We start from the raw sequence: 18,186 nt of genomic DNA, 5'->3' as shown, positions 1-18,186 counted from the left end.
AACTTTGCTAAAAAAATTTTTTTTTGGGGGGGGGAGTGGAACTTAGCTAAATTGGCATAGGAAAGGAGGTTGGCTAAGTTAGCGTGGAAAAGAGCTTGGCTAAATGGCGGAGGAGGAGAGTTTGGCTAAGTTAGCGGGGATAATCAATGAGGACGCAGGGTAGGGGGGGGGGGGAGAAGTAGCCAAGTTGGCGGAAATGTAAATGATTACAATGACTTGGGTGAGAGTGACCCAATCGGAGGGAGTTGAACATTACGAGGACATTAGTTAAGCAATGTTGTAAATCAAACCCGAGACGCGGGGCTGTAAATGAAAATTAACAAATAGGTAAATCGTCAGGAAATGTAAATCACTGGACGGGAGGCGAGGAAGTAGCTGACGAGTATTGTAAATGACACTGGGGAGCGGAGCTAACTAAACTCGGGGCGGTAAATGACAGGTGAATTCGAAGGAGAATTGTAAGTTACCGAGAGCGTAAATAGACGTGGTTGTAAATAAGTTTGTGGTGGGGAGTCGGGCAGTAAACAAGACCAGAGAATCTCTGTGTGAGACAAGTGAGGGGGAAAGTAAGAGAAGAAGGCTGATCAATTTCAAAATTACAGAACCATATGTACTGGTTTAATATTATTTGTCTGGCTGTAATTCATATAAAGTAATTGATGAGTAAGGAAGTGAAAACCACAACCCCACCTACCGCGAAGTCCCAGTGTACACGCCCCGCGAGGTCCCAGTGTACACGCCCCGCGAGGTCCCAGTGTACACGCCCCGCGAGGTCCCAGTGTACACGCCCCGCGAGGTCCCAGTGTACATGCCCCGCGAGGTCCCAGTGTACACGCCCCGCGAGGTCCCAGTGTACACGCCCCGCGAGGTCCCAGTGTACACGCCCCGCGAGGTCCCAGTGTACACGCCCCGCGAGGTCCCAGTGTACACGCCCCGCGAGGTCCCAGTGTGCACGCCCCGCGAGGTCCCAGTGTACACGCCCCGCGAGGTCCCAGTGTGCACGCCCCGCGAGGTCCCAGTGTACACGCCCCGCGAGGTCCCAGTGTACACGCCCCGCGAGGTCCCAGTGTACACGCCCCGCGAGGTCCCAGTGTACACGCCCCGCGAGGTCCCAGTGTACACGCCCCGCGAGGTCCCAGTGTACACGCCCCGCGAGGTCCCAGTGTGCACGCCCCGCGAGGTCCCAGTGTACACGCCCCGCGAGGTCCCAGTGTGCACGCCCCGCGAGGTCCCAGTGTACATGCCTCACGAGGTCCCAGTGTACAACATCTCCCCACACTCGCCAGCGACTAGCCCCCTCCCATTTGTCAACGACCCCCACACGAACAACTTCTCCCACCTTTCCCCTCTCGCCAATAACAACTTGAACACGTACCCTCGCTCCCCGAGTAATTAATTTGCGTCCTTGTTTCTCCAGCCTGGGCTACGCGATGCTGGTGGGCGTGGCCCTCTCGCGGGCGGGACGGCTGAGGGCGCCCTGCCTCCTGCTGCTCCTCGTCGCCGCCTCCTGCAGGACGCTACAGAGGAACCGGGACTGGGAATCCAGGGAGACGCTCTTCTTGTAAGTCTTGTTAGTGATTGGGAAGGATTTAGGATTACCCCTGAAGGGATTGTGGCAGGTTAGGTGGGCAGCCCAAGCATCTCACCTAATCTATTGAGGTCCATGCATCGAAAACGTTAATATCACGATGGTTTCATTGTTACTAACACGTCGCATTTTTCAGGGGAGTGGTGGATTCCGTACAAAAATCGACTCATTGGAAGTAAGTAAGTAAGTAATTATCAAAAGAAGGCACCAAACCGGGAAGGCTATGTAGCACCATCAAGTACGCAAAATAATCAGAGGGCGTTAAATATCACCAAGGATGCCAATACGAGAACAAAAACGCATAAGGCGAACGATATCAAAAGTATCCGAGTCACCAAGAATTCTATCGAGGGACAGGTGACCGCGAGGGGCGGTCGGAAAGCAAGACACACGCTCGTCCTGGAAGTCAGGACATTCAAGAAGGACATGCACGACCGTAAGAGGGACGATGCAACTAGGACAATAAGGAGCAGGGCGGCGCTCCATCAAGTGACCATGGATTAAGCGAGTATGGCCAATATGCAACCTCGCCAGAGCTGTTTCCCACCGCCGGTTACGGTGGAAGGAGGACGGCCACGAGGAAACACAACATTTAAGAGTACGTAGCTTGTTACCAGTAACAGACAACCAAGAAGCCTGCCAACGGGTAAGGACTGAGGAATGGATAACCGGGTAAAAGTCGGAATACGGAATGCCTTTGCGAGAGATGGGACAAGAGCGGACAGCTTCCTTGGCAGCAGCATCCGCACGCTCATTTAAAGACACACCAATATGGCTGGGAACCCAACAAAACTCAACCGACTTAAATTTACTGTGAACGAGAAACAGCCAATGCTGGATCTCGACAACTACTGGATGAACTGGATTAAAGGACCCGAGAGCCATGAGGGCACTACGAGAGTCAACAACAACCACAAAGGAAGACTGACAACGAGAAAGCAGGAGACGAAGAGCATAGAGAATAGCATAAAGTTCCGCTGTAAAGATGCTAGTCTCCGGAGGCAAGCGACACATATAAGTGCGATCAGGAAAAACAACAGAGTAGCCAACACCGTCCGCTGACTTAGACCCATCGGTGAAGACAGAAACGGAGCGGGAGTGAGAAGAAAAGTGCTCTAGGAAAAGGCGTTTGAGAACCGTAGGAGGGGTAAAAGCTTTAGTGATACGGGTCAAGGATGTACAAAACCGCGGAAGAGGGACCCTCCACGGGGGCAAAGAAGGAACAACACGAGGAGAAACATCAGAAATACGAACGGAAAGAGAATCCTGTAGGCGAGACAACCGGACAGAAAGAGGGAGGTGGTGAAGAGGAACAGGAACCGCAGGAGGGGTAAAAGTTAAAGCACGACAGAGGCGAGAGGAAGGATGTTGTAAGGACCGCGCAAGATAGCGAAGACAGTAGCGATCACGGCGGTCCTGGAGAGACAGGAAGCCAGTGTCAACATACAAGCTAAGGATGGGAGTCGAACGAAAGGCACCAGAACTGAGACGCAACCCAGTATGGTGCAAAGCATCAAGACGGCGAAGAGTAGAAGGAGAAGCAGACGAGTAAGCAGGGCAACCATAATCGAGCTTAGACAGGACGAGAGAGGAATGTAAAGCAAGGAGAGTGCGCCTATCTGCCCCCCAAGAAGTATGGGACAAGACCCGAAGGAGGGTAAGGGCCTTAGAGCACTCAACACGGAGGTAAGAGATATGGGGAGACCAAGACAAACGAGTGTCAAGAAATAACCCCAAAAGCTTCGCGGAATCTTTGTATTCAAGGGGATGACCATAAAGTGACAAAGAGGGACGAAGAACAACCCGTTTCCGCGTAAAAGTCATGGCACAAGTCTTAGAAGTAGAGAACTTGAAGCCATGACCTGTGGCCCAACGACTCATTGGAAGACAGGATGTGTAATAGCAAGTTTTAATAGCAGTAATATCACTAGTTATTACCAATTAACGCTAGTTACGCAGTATTCAGGATCAACCCTCACACCTACTCACCTAGTTGTGCTTGAGGGGGTTGAGCTCTGGCTCTTTGGTCCCGCCTCTCAACTGTCAATCAATTGATGTACAGATTCTTGAGCCTACTGGGCTCTTTCATATCTACATTTCAAAATGTGTATGGAGTCTGCCTCCAACATTTATTAACTATTCTGACGCTAAAAGAAGTTCTCTCTAATGTCTCTATGGCACATTTGGGTACTGTAAGCATATACGTCCATCTTGAAATATATACGTCCGCATATATCCTTGATCGTCGGCCGTCTTAAACGGGTGAATATATCATAGAGGTATGAATGAATATATGGTATATTGTATGGTATTTATGAATATATCATAGACTGGACAGAGCTATCTCTGGCAAGACGTTCTTGAATACAATCTTGAGAGATGGCTAGAGCGGTGACAGACAAGCTAACTATTGTGGGATGCATGTGGTTTGTAATGATGACACTAACGACCTGCTTGGCTACAACTCTGACTGTGAATGGTTGACTTGTTACCGACTGACTGTAGTTAACTACAATTGTTTTGTTAGTAGTGACTGCCTATGGTGTGGGTACCTGATAATAAGAGGAGCTCCTGGTTAACTATACAATCAGAACTGACCTGAGCTCACCATCAGAGCTCAACAATCACTACACAGAGCCTATAGTCTCTTGAATTTAAGTTGGAGACTTAGAAATGGATTCCAAAGTCATGATTTCACTGATCACACATTTACTATAACCTTTCTATACACAATCATATATATTTTTATATCAATTTTATATAATTAGATTTCGATCTTATTTGTTATTTAAATAATTACTGTAATGTATAATATTATGTATTTTCATATAGCTGGCTTGCCTCTCGCTCTCTCTAACTTCTCTTCCCATATAGCCTCCCTGTTCTGTTCTGTTCTCCCGCTTCCCTCTCTCCCTCTCTCTCTCTCTCCTTCTCTTTCTCTCTCTCTCTCTCTCTCCCTCTCTCTCTCTCCTTCTCTCTCTCTCTCTCTCTCTCTCTCTCTCTCTCTCTCTCTCGTGTCTGCACAGTACTTGATTCTCACCTCAATCACAGTGTTCTCACCTGGTCCTCGTCTTCCCTTATGGTTGTAATGCGTGTGTCACTCTCTGACGGCTCAGGGCGGGCCTGAGGACGCTGCCACACAACGCCAAGATGCACTACAACTTCGCCAACCTGCAGAAGGACCTGGGTAACGCCGACCTCGCCAAGCTCCACTACATATACGCCATCAGGTGAGTCTTCGCCTCGACTGGCTACATATATACCTTGACAAATGCGCTAACATACTCAAAGATATCATAATGCTGCGGATACTGTGTGTCGCAGCCAAGACTGGATGCACTCTTAGCACATTGACTTAGATAAAGGTACTTCAAGTGGCGCCTCACCACTCATCATGTCTACCACACAAACCAACATAACGAGAGGACACTGCAACGCCTGAGGTGAATCACCAATCACATCAATAGTTTAGCAACGTCGTGCAACAGGCGGCCACATACGATATGCACCCACAATTTGGGTTTTTGTGTGTGTGTGTGTGTTTAGTTCACTTATTATGCACCCCATACCCATCCTGTGAGCAGTAGTAGAAAAGGTTAAAGAGACATAATGGTCTCTGGAACTGAGCCCCCAAATTCATGTAAATATTTGCATATTTAAAGTACAAATCAACAGTGTCTTATAACACAACCAGACGTCCGCAAAGGCCTATTTCAGAACTAATAAAAAAGAATGTTTTCTTAAATATAAGTTATATATTATAAACAAGTTTTGTGTATAGTTAACCCTGGGGTTCATTAGGGGAGGTGTTTACCTTCTGAACGTGCTCGGATTTATATGACATTTAAACCAACTCGAACGAGATGTGCAAGAAATAATATGAAGGAAAGTGACTATGATGGGGTGGGAGTCCCATCTCCCTGGTGTCTACCCCCATCCTTGTACTCGTCTCCCAGATACACCTGCCCTAAACCACACCTGCCACACACCAGCTACACCTGCCCCACACCACAGGCAGTCCCGCTCCTGTGCCAGGTGCGTCCACCACGGGTTCACCATAGCCCGTGCTACTTGGAACGTTTTGTTCCGAGTAGCTGAATCTAAAAACAACAACAGCAACATACACCTGCCTCAGGCAACAACACGTGTACACTGAGCCTAGAACCTTGTTGCCCACACACCACAACTGACAACACCACTCATTCTCTCGTCATGTGAAAACGAGGTAAAACCCTCTACACTGGCAATGATGATGCTAGTAGATCCCTGATACTATCCCAGCACTGATTCCTAGTAGATAGATCCTTCATACCACCCGGCCTCAATAGCCATCACAGGATCTCATTCACATGGCCCACAGACTCATAACTACTCATTCTGCTCGTAATATGATCCCCCCCCCCCTCAGGCCAATGTTATTCCCTTAACATAACTGATCGGCCTCGCTACACTGCGGATCCCTTCTCCAATCTGTTTGGTGTTCGGCTTGTGGTATGTCAGCCTCTGGAGGGTTACTGAGGTCACCACACTGGCTTACTCACCAACCAACAAGTACACTTTAGTCCTGGACTATGGTCACGGGTAAAGTAAACTCAGTCTATATACACTGAGAAATAGGGTACACCTCTCAGTGTTATAACATCCTTATCTAATCTGTGGCTTAATAGACCAGGCAAAAAATACATTTACTTGAACTGCAGACCCCAGGATCGCGAGCTTGAAGACCTTCCTATCTATCCCGTAAGTTTCCCGAACTCCCCTATCCTCCTAAACCCCCCTCACCCCCCATGGGGGGGAGGGGGGGGGGTCTCCTCGACCATCGAGCTAACCAGCCCTCTGGACCTCCCACTGCTGCTGTGATTCTCTTCAGTGATGGTGCCCACTTCCCTCCAATGGAGCAGTTTGTCCTCTTCGTCTCCTCTGGCCGGACCCTCGCTCCCCAGCACACTTAAGTGAACATTTACGCCGGGATGCACACTCAATCCCCACACCCCACTATATTATGTGTCGCTGGTGCATTCTAATATAACTTATATCATGTGGAATATGAAAGTCTTCTGTACCTCTTAGGAACCCTTTACACAACGTGTAACGGGAGTCTCTTACATTCTCACCAGTAACAGAACACACTTGATTGGCAGTTGAAAGGCGGGACCAAAGAGTCAGAGCTCAACCCCCGCAAGCACAAATAGGTGAGTACACTTCTCCCTTCCACACCCTCAGCCTGGGTCAGGGACAGCGTTTACGAGTTAGTTCAGTGGCGGCCTTATTACCCCTAAACTATCTTACGTTTTTCATACTAATGTTCACAAATACAATACTAATACAACCGGCGGTGTCCGGGATAGTCCGTCTCTACTCCCATCCCATCCTGCTAATTCCCCGTCCCATCCTCCTAATTCCCCGTCCCATCCCCAATCTTTATTCTGAACCCTTCCAAAGGATCTATAGCCGTAATGACTTGGCGCTTTCTCTTGATAGTTTCCTTACCTTCTTCCTCCACACCTCCATTCCACTCCTCTCCCCACATCTTCCCTCTTCCCTTCCCCTCTTCCCTTCCCCTTCTCCCTTTCCCTCTTCCCTTTCCCTCTTCCCTTCCCCTCTTCCTTCCCCTTCTCCCTTTCCCTCTTCCCTTCCCCTCTTCCCTTCCCCTCTTCCTTCCCCTTCTCCCTTTCCCTCTTCCCTTCCCCTCTTCCCTTCCCTCTCTTCCCATCCCCTCCTCCCTTCCCCCTCTTCCCTTCCCCTCTTCCCTTCCCCTCCTCCCTTCCCCCTCTTCCCTTTCCCCTCTTCCCTTCCCCTCCTCCCTTCCCCTCTTCCCTTCCCCTCTTCCCTTCCCCTCTTCCTTCCCCTTCTCCCTTTCCCTCTTCCCTTCCCCTCTTCCCATCCCCTCCTCCCTTCCCCCACTTCCCTTCCCCTCTTCCCTTCCCCTCTTCCCTTCCCCTCCTCCCTTCCCCTCTTCCCTTCCCCTCTTCCCTTCCCCTCTTCCCTTCCCCTCTTCCCTTCCCCTCTTCCCTTCCCCTCTTCCCTTCCCCTCTTCCCTTCCTCTCTTTCCTTCCCCTCCTCCCTTCCCTCTCTTCCCTTCCGTTCCGCCGCAATTGTGATCTACCAAATACTCCTGAGTGTAAACAGAGTGGACAAGGCTACCAGAGTGTGTGTACTGGGAGGCCCCAGAGTGTGTGTACTGGGAGGCCCCAGAGTGTGTGTACTGGGAGGGCCCAGAGTGTGTGTACTGGGAGGCCCAAGAGTGTGTGTACTGGGAGGCCTCAGAGTGTGTGTACTGGGAGGCCCCAGAGTGTGTGTACTGGGAGGCCCAAGAGTGTGTGTACTGGGAGGCCTCAGAGTGTGTGTACTGGGAGGCCCCAGAGTGTGTGTACTGGGAGGCCCCAGAGTGTGTGTACTGGGAGGGCCCAGAGTGTGTGTACTGGGAGGCCCAAGAGTGTGTGTACTGGGAGGCCTCAGAGTGTGTGTACTGGGAGGCCCCAGAGTGTGTGTACTGGGAGGACCACAGAGTGTGTGTACTGGGAGGCCCAAGAGTGTGTGTACTGGGAGGCCTCAGAGTGTGTGTACTGGGAGGCCACAGAGTGTGTGTACAGGGAGGGCCCCAGAGTTTGCGTACTGGGAGGACCCCAGAGTGTGTACTGGGAGGACCCAGAATGTGTGTACTGGGAGGCCCCAGAGTGTCTATACTGAGAGGACACAGATTGTGTGTACTGGGAGGCCCCAGAGTGTGTGTACTGGGAGGGCCCAGAGTGTGTGTACTGGGAGGCCCAAGAGTGTGTGTACTGGGAGGGCCCAGAGTGTGTGTACTGGGAGGCCCAAGAGTGTGTGTACTGGGAGGCCTCAGAGTGTGTGTACTGGGAAGCCCCAGAGTGTGTGTACTGGGAGGCCCCAGAGTGTGTGTACTGGGAGGCCCCAGAGTGTATGTACTGGGAGACCCCAGAGTGTGTGTACTGGTAGGACCACAGAGTGTGTGTACTGGGAGGCCCCAGAGTGTGTGTACGGGGAGGCCCAAGAGTGTGTGTACTGGGAGGCCTCAGAGAGTGTGTACTGGGAGGCCACAGAGTGTGTGTACAGGGAGGGCCCCAGAGTTTGCGTACTGGGAGGACCCCAGAGTGTGTACTGGGAGGACCCAGAATGTGTGTACTGGGAGGCCCCAGAGTGTCTATACTGAGAGGACACAGATTGTGTGTACTGGGAGGCCCCAGAGTGTGTGTACTGGGAGGACCCCAGAGTGTGTGTGTACTGGGAGGCCCCAGAGTGTCTATACTGAGAGGACACAGATTGTGTGTACTGGGATGCCCCAGAGTGTGTGTACTGGGAGGACCCCAGAGTGTGTGTGTACTGGGAGGCCCCAGAGTGTGTGTACTGCGAGGACCCAGAGTGTGTGTACTGGGAGGCCCAGGAGTGTGAGTATTGGGAGGGCCCCAGAGTATGCGTACTGGGAGGACCCCAGAACGTGCGTACTGGGAGGCTCCAGAGTGTGTGTACTGGGAGGCCCCAGAGTGTGTGTACTGGGAGGGCCCCAGAGTGTGTGTACTGTGAGGACCCCAGAGTATGTGTACTGAGAGGCCCCAGAGTGTGTGTACTGGGAGAACCCAGAGTGTGTGTACTGGGAGAACCCAGAGTGATTGTACTGGGAGGACCCCAGAGTGTGTGTACTGGGAGGACCCCAGAGTGTGTGTACTGGGAGGCCCCAAAGTGTGTCTACTGGGAGTCCCCAGAGTGTGTCTACTGGGAGGACCCAAAGAGTGTGTACTGGTAGGACCCAGAGTGTGTGTACTGGGAGGCCCCAGAGCTTGTGTACTGGTAGGACCCAGAGTGTGTGTACTGGGAGGACCCAGAGTGGACAAGCTACCAGAGTGTGTGTGTACTGGGAGGACCCAGAGTGGACAAGCTACCAGAGTGTGTGTGTACTGGGAGGCCCCAGAGTGTGTGTACTGGGAGGCCCCAGAGTGTGTGTACTGGGAGAGCCCAGAGTGTATGTACTGGGAGGCCCCAGAATGTGTGTACTAGAAGGCCCTTGAGTGTGTGTACTGGGAGGTCCCAGAATGTGTGTACTGGAAGGTCCCCAGAGTGTGTGTACTGGGAGGGCCCAGAGAGTGTGTACTGGGCGGGCCCAGAGTGTGTGTATTGGGAGGGCCCAGAGTGTGTGTACTGGGAGGGCCCAGAGTGTGTGAACTGGGAGGGCCCAGAGTGTACTGGTAGGATCCCAGAGTGTGTGTAAAGGGAGGACCCCAGAGTGTGTGCACTGGGAGGACCCCCAGAGTGTGTGTACTGGGAGGAACCCAGAGTGTGTGTACTGGGAGGTTCCAGAGTGAACAAGCTTCCAGAATGTGTGTACTGGGAGGCCCCAGAGTGTGTGTACTGGACGGCCCCAGAGTGTGTGTACTGGGAGGTCCAAGAGTGGACTCGCTACCAGATTGTGTGTACTGGGAGGACCCAGAGTGGACAAGCTACCAAAGTGTGTGTACTGGGAGGACCCAGAGTGAACAAGGCTACCAGAGTGAGTGTACTGGGCGGCCCCAGAGTGTGTGTACTGGGAGGCCCCAGAGTGAGTGTACTGGGTGAACCCAGAGTGTGTGTACTGGGAGGCCCCAGAGTGTGTGTACTGGGAGGTCCCAGAATGTGTGTACTGGGAGGCCCCAGAGTGTGTGTACTGAGAGGACACAGAGTGTGTGTACTGGGAGGCCCCAGAGCTTGTGTACTGGGAGGCCCCAGAGTGTGTGTACTGGGAGGACCCCAGAGTGTGTGTGTACTGGGAGGCCCCAGAGTGTCTATACTGAGAGGACACAGATTGTGTGTACTGGGATGCCCCAGAGTGTGTGTACTGGGAGGACCCCAGAGTGTGTGTGTACTGGGAGGCCCCAGAGTGTGTGTACTGCGAGGACCCAGAGTGTGTGTACTGGGAGGCCCAGGAGTGTGAGTATTGGGAGGGCCCCAGAGTATGCGTACTGGGAGGACCCCAGAACGTGCGTACTGGGAGGCTCCAGAGTGTGTGTACTGGGAGGCCCCAGAGCGTGTGTACTGGGAGGGCCCCAGAGTGTGTGTACTGTGAGGACCCCAGAGTATGTGTACTGAGAGGCCCCAGAGTGTGTGTACTGGGAGAACCCAGAGTGTGTGTACTGGGAGAACCCAGAGTGTGTGTACTGGGAGGACCCCAGAGTGTGTGTACTGGGAGGACCCCAGAGTGTGTGTACTGGGAGGCCCCAAAGTGTGTCTTCTGGGAGTCCCCAGAGTGTGTCTACTGGGAGGACCCAAAGAGTGTGTACTGGTAGGACCCAGAGTGTGTGTACTGGGAGGCCCCAGAGCTTGTGTACTGGTAGGACCCAGAGTGTGTGTACTGGGAGGACCCAGAGTGGACAAGCAACCAGAGTGTGTGTGTACTGGGAGGACCCAGAGTGGACAAGCTACCAGAGTGTGTGTGTACTGGGAGGCCCCAGAGTGTGTGTACTGGGAGGCCCCAGAGTGTGTGTACTGGGAGAGCCCAGAGTGTATGTACTGGGAGGCCCCAGAATGTGTGTACTAGAAGGCCCTTGAGTGTGTGTACTGGGAGGTCCCAGAATGTGTGTACTGGAAGGTCCCCAGAGTGTGTGTACTGGGAGGGCCCAGAGAGTGTGTACTGGGCGGGCCCAGAGTGTGTGTATTGGGAGGGCCCAGAGTGTGTGTACTGGGAGGGCCCAGAGTGTGTGAACTGGGAGGGCCCAGAGTGTACTGGTAGGATCCCAGAGTGTGTGTAAAGGGAGGACCCCAGAGTGTGTGCACTGGGAGGACCCCCAGAGTGTGTGTACTGGGAGGACCCCAGAGTGTGTGTACTGGGAGGTTCCAGAGTGAACAAGCTTCCAGAATGTGTGTACTGGGAGGCCCCAGAGTGTGTGTACTGGACGGCCCCAGAGTGTGTGTACTGGGAGGTCCAAGAGTGGACTCGCTACCAGATTGTGTGTACTGGGAGGACCCAGAGTGGACAAGCTACCAAAGTGTGTGTACTGGGAGGACCCAGAGTGAACAAGGCTACCAGAGTGTGTGTACTGGGAGGCCCCAGAGTGAGTGTACTGGGTGAACCCAGAGTGTGTGTACTGGGAGGCCCCAGAGTGTGTGTACTGGGAGGTCCCAGAATGTGTGTACTGGGAGGCCCCAGAGTGTGTGTACTGAGAGGACACAGAGTGTGTGTACTGGGAGGCCCCAGAGTGTGTGTACCGTGAGGAACCCAGAGTGTGTGTTTACTGGGAGGCCCCAGAGTGTGTGTACTGGGAGGATCCAAAGAGTGTGTACTGGTAGGAACCAGAGTGTGTGTACTGGGAGGCCCCAGAGCGTGTGTACTGGTAGGACCAAGAGTGTGTGTACTGGGAGGACCCCAGAGTGTGTGTACTGGGAGGCCCCAGAGTGAGTGTACTGGGAGGCCCCAGAGTGTGTGTACTGGGAGGTCCCAGAATGTGTGTACTGGGAGGCCCCAGAGTGTGTGTACTGAGAGGACACAGAGTGTGTGTACTGGGAGGCCCCAGAGTGTGTGTACTGGGAGGACCCCAAAGTGTGTGTGTACTGGGAGGCCCCAGAGTGTGTGTACTGGGAGGCCCCAGAGTGTGTGTACTGGGAGGATCCAAAGAGTGTGTACTGGTAGGACCCAGAGTGTGTGTACTGGGAGGCCCCAGAGCGTGTGTAAAGGGAGGACCCCAGAGTGTGTGCACTGGGAGGACCACAAAGTGTGTGTGTACCGGGAGGCCCCAGAGTGTGTCTACTGGGAGGATCCAAAGAGTGTGTACTGGTAAGACCCAGAGTGTGTGTACTGGGAGTCCCCAGAGCGTGTGTACTGGTAGGACCCAGAGTGTGTGTACTGGGAGGACCCAGAGTGTGTGTACTGGGAGGACCCAGAGTGGACAAGCTACCAGAGTGTGTGTGTACTGGGAGGCCCCAGTGTGTGTGTACAGGGAGGCCCCAGAGAGTGTGTACTGGGAGGCCCCAGAGTGTGTGTACTGGGAGAGCCCAGAGTGTATGTACTGGGAGGCCCCAGAATGTGTGTACTGGGAGGCCCTCGAGTGTGTGTACTGGGAGGTCCCAGAATGTGTGTACTGGAAGTCCCCAGAGTGTGTGTACTGGGAGGACCCCAGAGTGTGTGCACTGGGAGGACCCCAGAGTGTGTGCACTGGGAGGACCCCAGATTGTGTGTACTGGGAGGTTCCAGAGTGGACAAGCTTCCAGAATGTGTGTACTGGGAGGCCCCAGAGTGGACAAGCTACCAGAGTGTGTGTGTACTGGGAGGCCCCAGTGTGTGTGTACAGGGAGGCCCCAGAGAGTGTGTACTGGGAGGCCCCAGAGTGTGTGTACTGGGAGAGCCCAGAGTGTATGTACTGGGAGGCCCCAGAATGTGTGTACTGGGCGGGCCCAGAGTGTGTGTACTGGGAGGGCCCAGAGCGAACTGGGAGGATCCCAGAGTGTGTGTACTGGGAGGACCCCAGAGTGTGGGCACTGGGAGGACCCCAGAGTGTGTGTACTGGGAGGTTCCAGAGTGGACAAGCTTCCAGAATGTGTGTACTGGGAAGCCCCAGAGTGGACAAGCTACCAGAGTGTGCGTACTGGACGGTCCCAGTGTGTACTGGACGGCCCCAGAGTGTGTGTACTGGGAGGTCCAAGAGTGGACACGCTACCAGATTGTGTGTACTGGGAGGACCCAGAGTGGACAATCTACCAAAGTGTGTGTACTGGGAGGACCCAGAGTGAACAAAGCTACCAGAGTGAGTGTACTGGGCGGCCCCAGAGTATGTGTACTGGGAGGCCCCAGAGTGAGTGTACTGGGAGGCCCCAGAGTGTGTGTACTGGGAGGTCCCAGAGTGAGTATACTGGGAGGCCCCAGAGTGAGTATACTGGGAGGCCCCAGAGTGAGTATACTGGGAGGGCCCCAGAGTGTGTGTACCGGGACGCCCCAGAGTGTGTGTACTGGAAGGCCCCAGAGTGAACAAGGCTACCAGAGTGAGTGTACTGGGAGGCCCCAGAGTGAGTATACTGGGAGGCCCCAGAGTGAGTATACTGGGAGGGCCCCAGAGTGTGTGTACCGGGACGCCATAGAGTGTGTGTACTGGAAGGCCCCAGAGTGAACAAGGCTACCAGAGTGAGTGTACTGGGAGGCCCCAGAGTGAGCGTACTGGGAGGCCCCAGAGTGTGTGTACCGGGACGCCCCAGAGTGTGTACTGGAAGGCCCCAGCGTGAACAAGGCTACCAGTGTGTGTGTACTGGGCGGCCCCAGAGTGTGTGTACTGAGAGGTCCAAGAGTGGACAAGCTACCAGAGTGTGTACTGGGAGGACCCAGAATGTGTGTACTGAGAGGTCCAAGAGTGAACAAGGCTCCCAGAGTGAGTGTACTGGGAGGCCCGAGAGTGTACTGGAAGGACCCTCCTCCCGATATCAAAAACTATGTATATTATATGTCAACAATGTAATGTAAGTCAACCAAAGATTAAAGTCGGGGCCCAAGAACTGAAGCTTAAACAGTGTAAAGTGTAAAGCCAAGGAGCTAACAAAATAATTATCTTTTTTCTGAATCTAAACTTACCCAATTTGTTTCTATTGTTTCATATTAGCATATTTCACACCCTGCTGGTATACCTTTGTTCTATCATACAATCATTTGTATACTCCACTTACTTCTCCCTTACTCTTTGCCTGCAAGGAGGGTAAACTAATCTCTCTTCGTAAGGGAGGGTGATAATGCTACTTTTATCATCCTTCGCTACACTCTCTCAAGACCATTAACGTCCATTCCATTGCATCTAGTTACTCATTAAACTACATCATATCAATGGGTTAATAAGGGCCAGGAGCCAGATTCACGAAGCAGGTACGCAAGCACTTACGAACCTGTCCATCTTTTCTTAATCTTTGACGGCTTTGTTTACAATTATTCAACAGTTAATGAGCTCCGAAGCACCAGGAGGCTGTTTATTACAATAACAACAGTTGATTGGGAAGTTCTTGTGCTTGTAAACTGTTTAATAAATGTAACCAAAGCCGTCAAAGATTGAGGAAAGATGTACACGCTCGTAAGTACTTGCGTAACTGCTTCGTGAATCTGGCCCCAGATCAGGATGACGGATGACATTGTTGTTCCATTACAAGCTCATCCAGACATCCATCCGGGTGTCACTCGCCTTATTTCAAGCATTAACGAATTTATGTCTTTAGTTAAGATCTGTACTAATGATGACTCGCAAGCATTGGGAGTCGTGATTGTTTGCGATACATTTTTCGCAATTAAATTTAGTCCCTTCAATGTTGCTCAGTTGATATCTTGTATATGTTAGCATTACTTATGCCCAGAACCCCACAACTGCATTAAACTGCATCTCTGTAAATCATGCAGCCATTGTTACCAGTGTTCTGCATCTCTGCTCCTAGTGGCATCCTCACAGGCTTGGCTAACTCATTCACGATGTTGTTGTTTAAGATTCGATACCTGGAACGAAAAGTTCCAAGTAGCACGGGCTATGGTGAGCCCGTAGTTGTAACTCATTCACGACCTCTACCAGTCAGGCACATCTTGACTAGGTCAACCACACACTAGACCAGTTAACCTCATCTTGACTAAGTCAACCACACCCTAGACCAGTTAACCTCTTCTTGACTAAGTCAACCACACCCTAGACCAGTTAACCTCATCTTGACTAAGTCAACCACACCCTAGACCAGTTAACCTCTTCTTGACAAAGTCAACCACACCCTAGACCAGTTAACCTCATCTTGACTAAGTCAACCACACCCTAGACCAGTTAACCTCATCTTGACTAAGTCAACCACACAATAGACCAGTCAACCACATCTTCGCGAAGTCAACCACGTCTCATCTTAATCAATCACTGCCTTGCTCAAGTCTCTCACTCCTACTCTGGCCAAATACAGTTACATACACACCCATTATTTGTGATCCTATCAGAGACAGGTGATTACACTCCAATGACCCAATCACCTTCTCATATTACTCCCCCAACAAACCAATCAAATTGTAAATGAGTTTCCGACGACCAATCACGTGCGAGGTCAGACCCGCACCTGATGGGGGGTCACAAATGGAGTAGTCACCCCACACCCACAGTGTAGCCCAGTGTCACCAGCACGACCTAGACCAGTGCCACCAGCACGCCCTCGACCAGTGCCACCAGCACGCCCTCGACCAGTGCCACCAGCACGCCCTCGACCAGTGCCACCAGCACGCCCTCGACCAGTGCCACCAGCACGCCCTCGACCAGTGTCACAAGCACGCCCTCGACCAGTGTCACCAGCACGCCCTAGACCAGTGCCACCACCACGCCCTCGACCAGTGCCGCCAGCACGCCCTAGACCAGTGCCACCACCACGCCCTCGACCAGTGCCACCAGCACGCCCTCGACCAGTGCCACCAGCACGCCCTAGACCAGTGCCACCAGCACGCCCTAGACCAGTGCCACCAGCACGCCCTAGACCAGTGCCACCAGCACGCCCTCGACCAGTGCCACCAGCACGCCCTAGACCAGTGCCACCAGCACGCCCTCGACCAGTGCCACCAGCACGCCCTCGACCAGTGCCACCAGCACGCCCTAGACCAGTGCCGCCAGCACGCCCTCGACCAGTGCCACCAGCACGCCCTCGACCAGTGCCACCAGCACGCCCTCGACCAGTGCCACCAGCACGCCCTTGACCAGTGCCACCAGCACGTCCTAGACCAGTGCCACCAACACGATCTCGACCAGTGCCACCAGCACGACTTCGACCAGTGCCAATAGCACGTCCTAGACCAGTGCCAGTAACACGACCTCGACCAGTGCCACCAGCACGTCCTAGAACAGTGCCACCAGCACGACTTCGACCAGTGCCAATAGCACGTCCTAGACCAGTGCCAGTAACACGCCCTCGACCAGTGCCACCAGCACGTCCTAGACCAGTGCCACCAACACGATCTCGACCAGTGCCACCAGCACGACTTCGACCAGTGCCAATAGCACGTCCTAGACCAGTGCCAGTAACACGCCCTCGACGAGTGCCACCAGCACGCCCTCGACCAGTGCCACCAGCACGCCCTCGACGAGTGCCACCAGGACGTCCTAGACCAGTGCCACCAGCACGCCCTCGACGAGTGCCACCAGCACGCCCACGACCAGTGCCACCAGCACGCCCTCGACCAGTGCCACCAGCACGCCCTCGACCAGTGCCACCAGCACGCCCTCGACCAGTGCCACCAGCACGTCCTAGACCAGTGCCACCAGCACGCCCTCGACGAGTGCCACCAGCACGCCCTCGACGAGTGCCACCAGCACGCCCTCGACCAGTGCCACCAGCACGCCCTCGACCAGTGCCACCAGCACGCCTTAGACCAGTGCCACCAGCACGCCCTCGACCAGTGCCACCAGCACGCCCTAGACCAGTACCACCAGCACGCCCTAGACCAGTGCCACCAGCACGCCCTAGACCAGTGCCACCAGCACGCCCTAGACCAGTGCCACCAGCACGCCCTCGACCAGTGCCACCAGCACGCCCTCGACCAGTGCCACCAGCACGCCCTCGACCAGTGCCACCAGCACGCCTTAGACCAGTGCCACCAGCACGCCCTCGACCAGTGCCACCAGCACGCCTTAGACCAGTGCCACCAGCACGACCTTGACCAGTGCCACCAGCACGCCTTAGACCAGTGCCACCAGCACGCCCTAGACCAGTGCCACCAGCACGCCCTAGACCAGTGCCACCACCACGCCCTAGACAGTGCCACCAGCACGCCCTAAACAGTGCCACCAGCACGCCTTAGACAGTGCCACCAGCACGCCCTAGACCAGTGCCACCAGCACGCCCTCTGTGGGAAAAACCTGCTGGGATTGATATTAGAGGAGACTACCAAGGACTTGTACTGAACTAAATTAAAAAATTACTGTCTGCAAATTAATTCAACTAAAATCTCTAGCTAGGGTTGTAAATCCTAGCTCCTCTTTTCCTAATGACAGATTGTGGGCTGTTAGGGGCAGGTGGGGTGAATGAATTAGTTGATAGGTTGACTGAAGATCCACAGTCCACCTGCCAACAGGTATTCTCACATCAGCTTGTATTTTATACAAGGATAAGATTTAATAAATTCAGTTCAATGACTGAACACTGGCTCTGTTTAAATAAGAGATTTAAACATGTACATAGTCTAGCCTAGCACCATAACTATTAACAGCCAATATATTCTTATACTATAAACAACAATTTAAATTGTAAAAGTATAATAAATGACTTTAAATGTAGCCTAAGTACTGTTAACTAAGTACTAGAAATTATTCAATTCAATGAACTTATATGATAACTTAAAAAATAACTAAGCAAGCAATTGTTAACTTAATTTATATATTCAAGTATATATGCAATGTATTTATATTCAATTTATATGATGTACAGTCAGCCTGATTGAATCTCTTCCAACACCATGGACACTCATGAGGTTTTATTTACTTATTGCAGTTGAATCTTTTCTCACATAATGGACACTCATGAGGTCTAGTGCTTGGATAAGGATTCTACTGCTGCTCTACTATATAAATAAACTTATTGAGGTATGAGGCGTTGCCTCGCTTTAAAACCGACAGACTGACTTATTAAATATTAAAGTT

General features: G+C 52.7%; 1 protein-coding gene across 1 annotated transcript in view; it reads left to right on the top strand.

Annotated features, from left to right (window-relative positions):
• The first annotated feature begins 1,098 nt into the window (after nucleotides 1–1,098).
• The window catches only part of LOC123752660 (protein O-mannosyl-transferase TMTC1-like), a 150,264-nt gene continuing 133,176 nt past the window's right edge, over nucleotides 1,099–18,186 (top strand). The window contains exons 1-2 of the mRNA XM_069311328.1: nucleotides 1,099–1,561; nucleotides 4,705–4,818. Of these exons, the coding sequence (XP_069167429.1) occupies nucleotides 1,431–1,561; nucleotides 4,705–4,818 (245 nt within the window). The 5' untranslated portion in view covers nucleotides 1,099–1,430. The remainder of the gene's footprint in view (nucleotides 1,562–4,704; nucleotides 4,819–18,186) is intronic.

This window comes from Procambarus clarkii, chromosome 69 (assembly GCF_040958095.1).
Source record: "Procambarus clarkii isolate CNS0578487 chromosome 69, FALCON_Pclarkii_2.0, whole genome shotgun sequence".
NCBI lineage: Eukaryota > Metazoa > Arthropoda > Malacostraca > Decapoda > Cambaridae > Procambarus > Procambarus clarkii.
This window is presented reverse-complemented; position numbering and strand designations above follow the sequence as displayed.